At 68.3% G+C, this 436-nt stretch overlaps 1 protein-coding gene across 1 annotated transcript in view; it reads right to left on the reverse strand.

The window, feature by feature from the left end:
- Positions 1–436, reverse strand: part of LOC119594655 (homeobox protein SAX-1-like) — a gene marked incomplete at its 5' end in the record, with an annotated part of 17,155 nt that extends 16,719 nt beyond the window's left edge. The window contains 1 exon segment of the mRNA XM_037943705.1: positions 30–436. Within this exon segment, the coding sequence (XP_037799633.1) occupies positions 30–180 (151 nt within the window).

Here is a 436-nt window from a genome sequence, read left to right on the forward strand (position 1 = left end):
GCGCCATGCTTCCTTTTCGCTCTCCTCACCAGTGTCACTCTGGTGCGGCTCCGAGGGCGAGGAGGTCGACACTCCGACGTCCCCCTCGGTCGAGTGCGAGCTCCCGCCATCGTCGACGACCACGTCCTCCTCGTCGTCGTCCTCCACCTCATCCTCGACGCCGGGGTCACACTCGCGCATCTCCTCGTCGTCTAGGTCGCCCTCCTCCCCTTCGACCTCCTCCTCGACGCCGTCTCTCGAACTGGTGATGTCCCCCTCGACACGCGGCGGCTGGGGCAGGCGCTTGGAAGGAGGAGGAGGCGGCGGCTCGGAGCTCGCCCTCAAGCTCGCGAAGTAGAGCGAGGCCGGGGTCAGGTCGGAGGGCTGGGGCGAAGTCGTCCTCCGGCAGAGGTCGGGGAGCTTCGTCGGTCGTCCTTGGGGGTCGTGTCTGAGGCTC

Source organism: Penaeus monodon, chromosome 34, assembly GCF_015228065.2.
Source record: "Penaeus monodon isolate SGIC_2016 chromosome 34, NSTDA_Pmon_1, whole genome shotgun sequence".
NCBI classification, from domain to species: Eukaryota; Metazoa; Arthropoda; class Malacostraca; order Decapoda; family Penaeidae; genus Penaeus; species Penaeus monodon.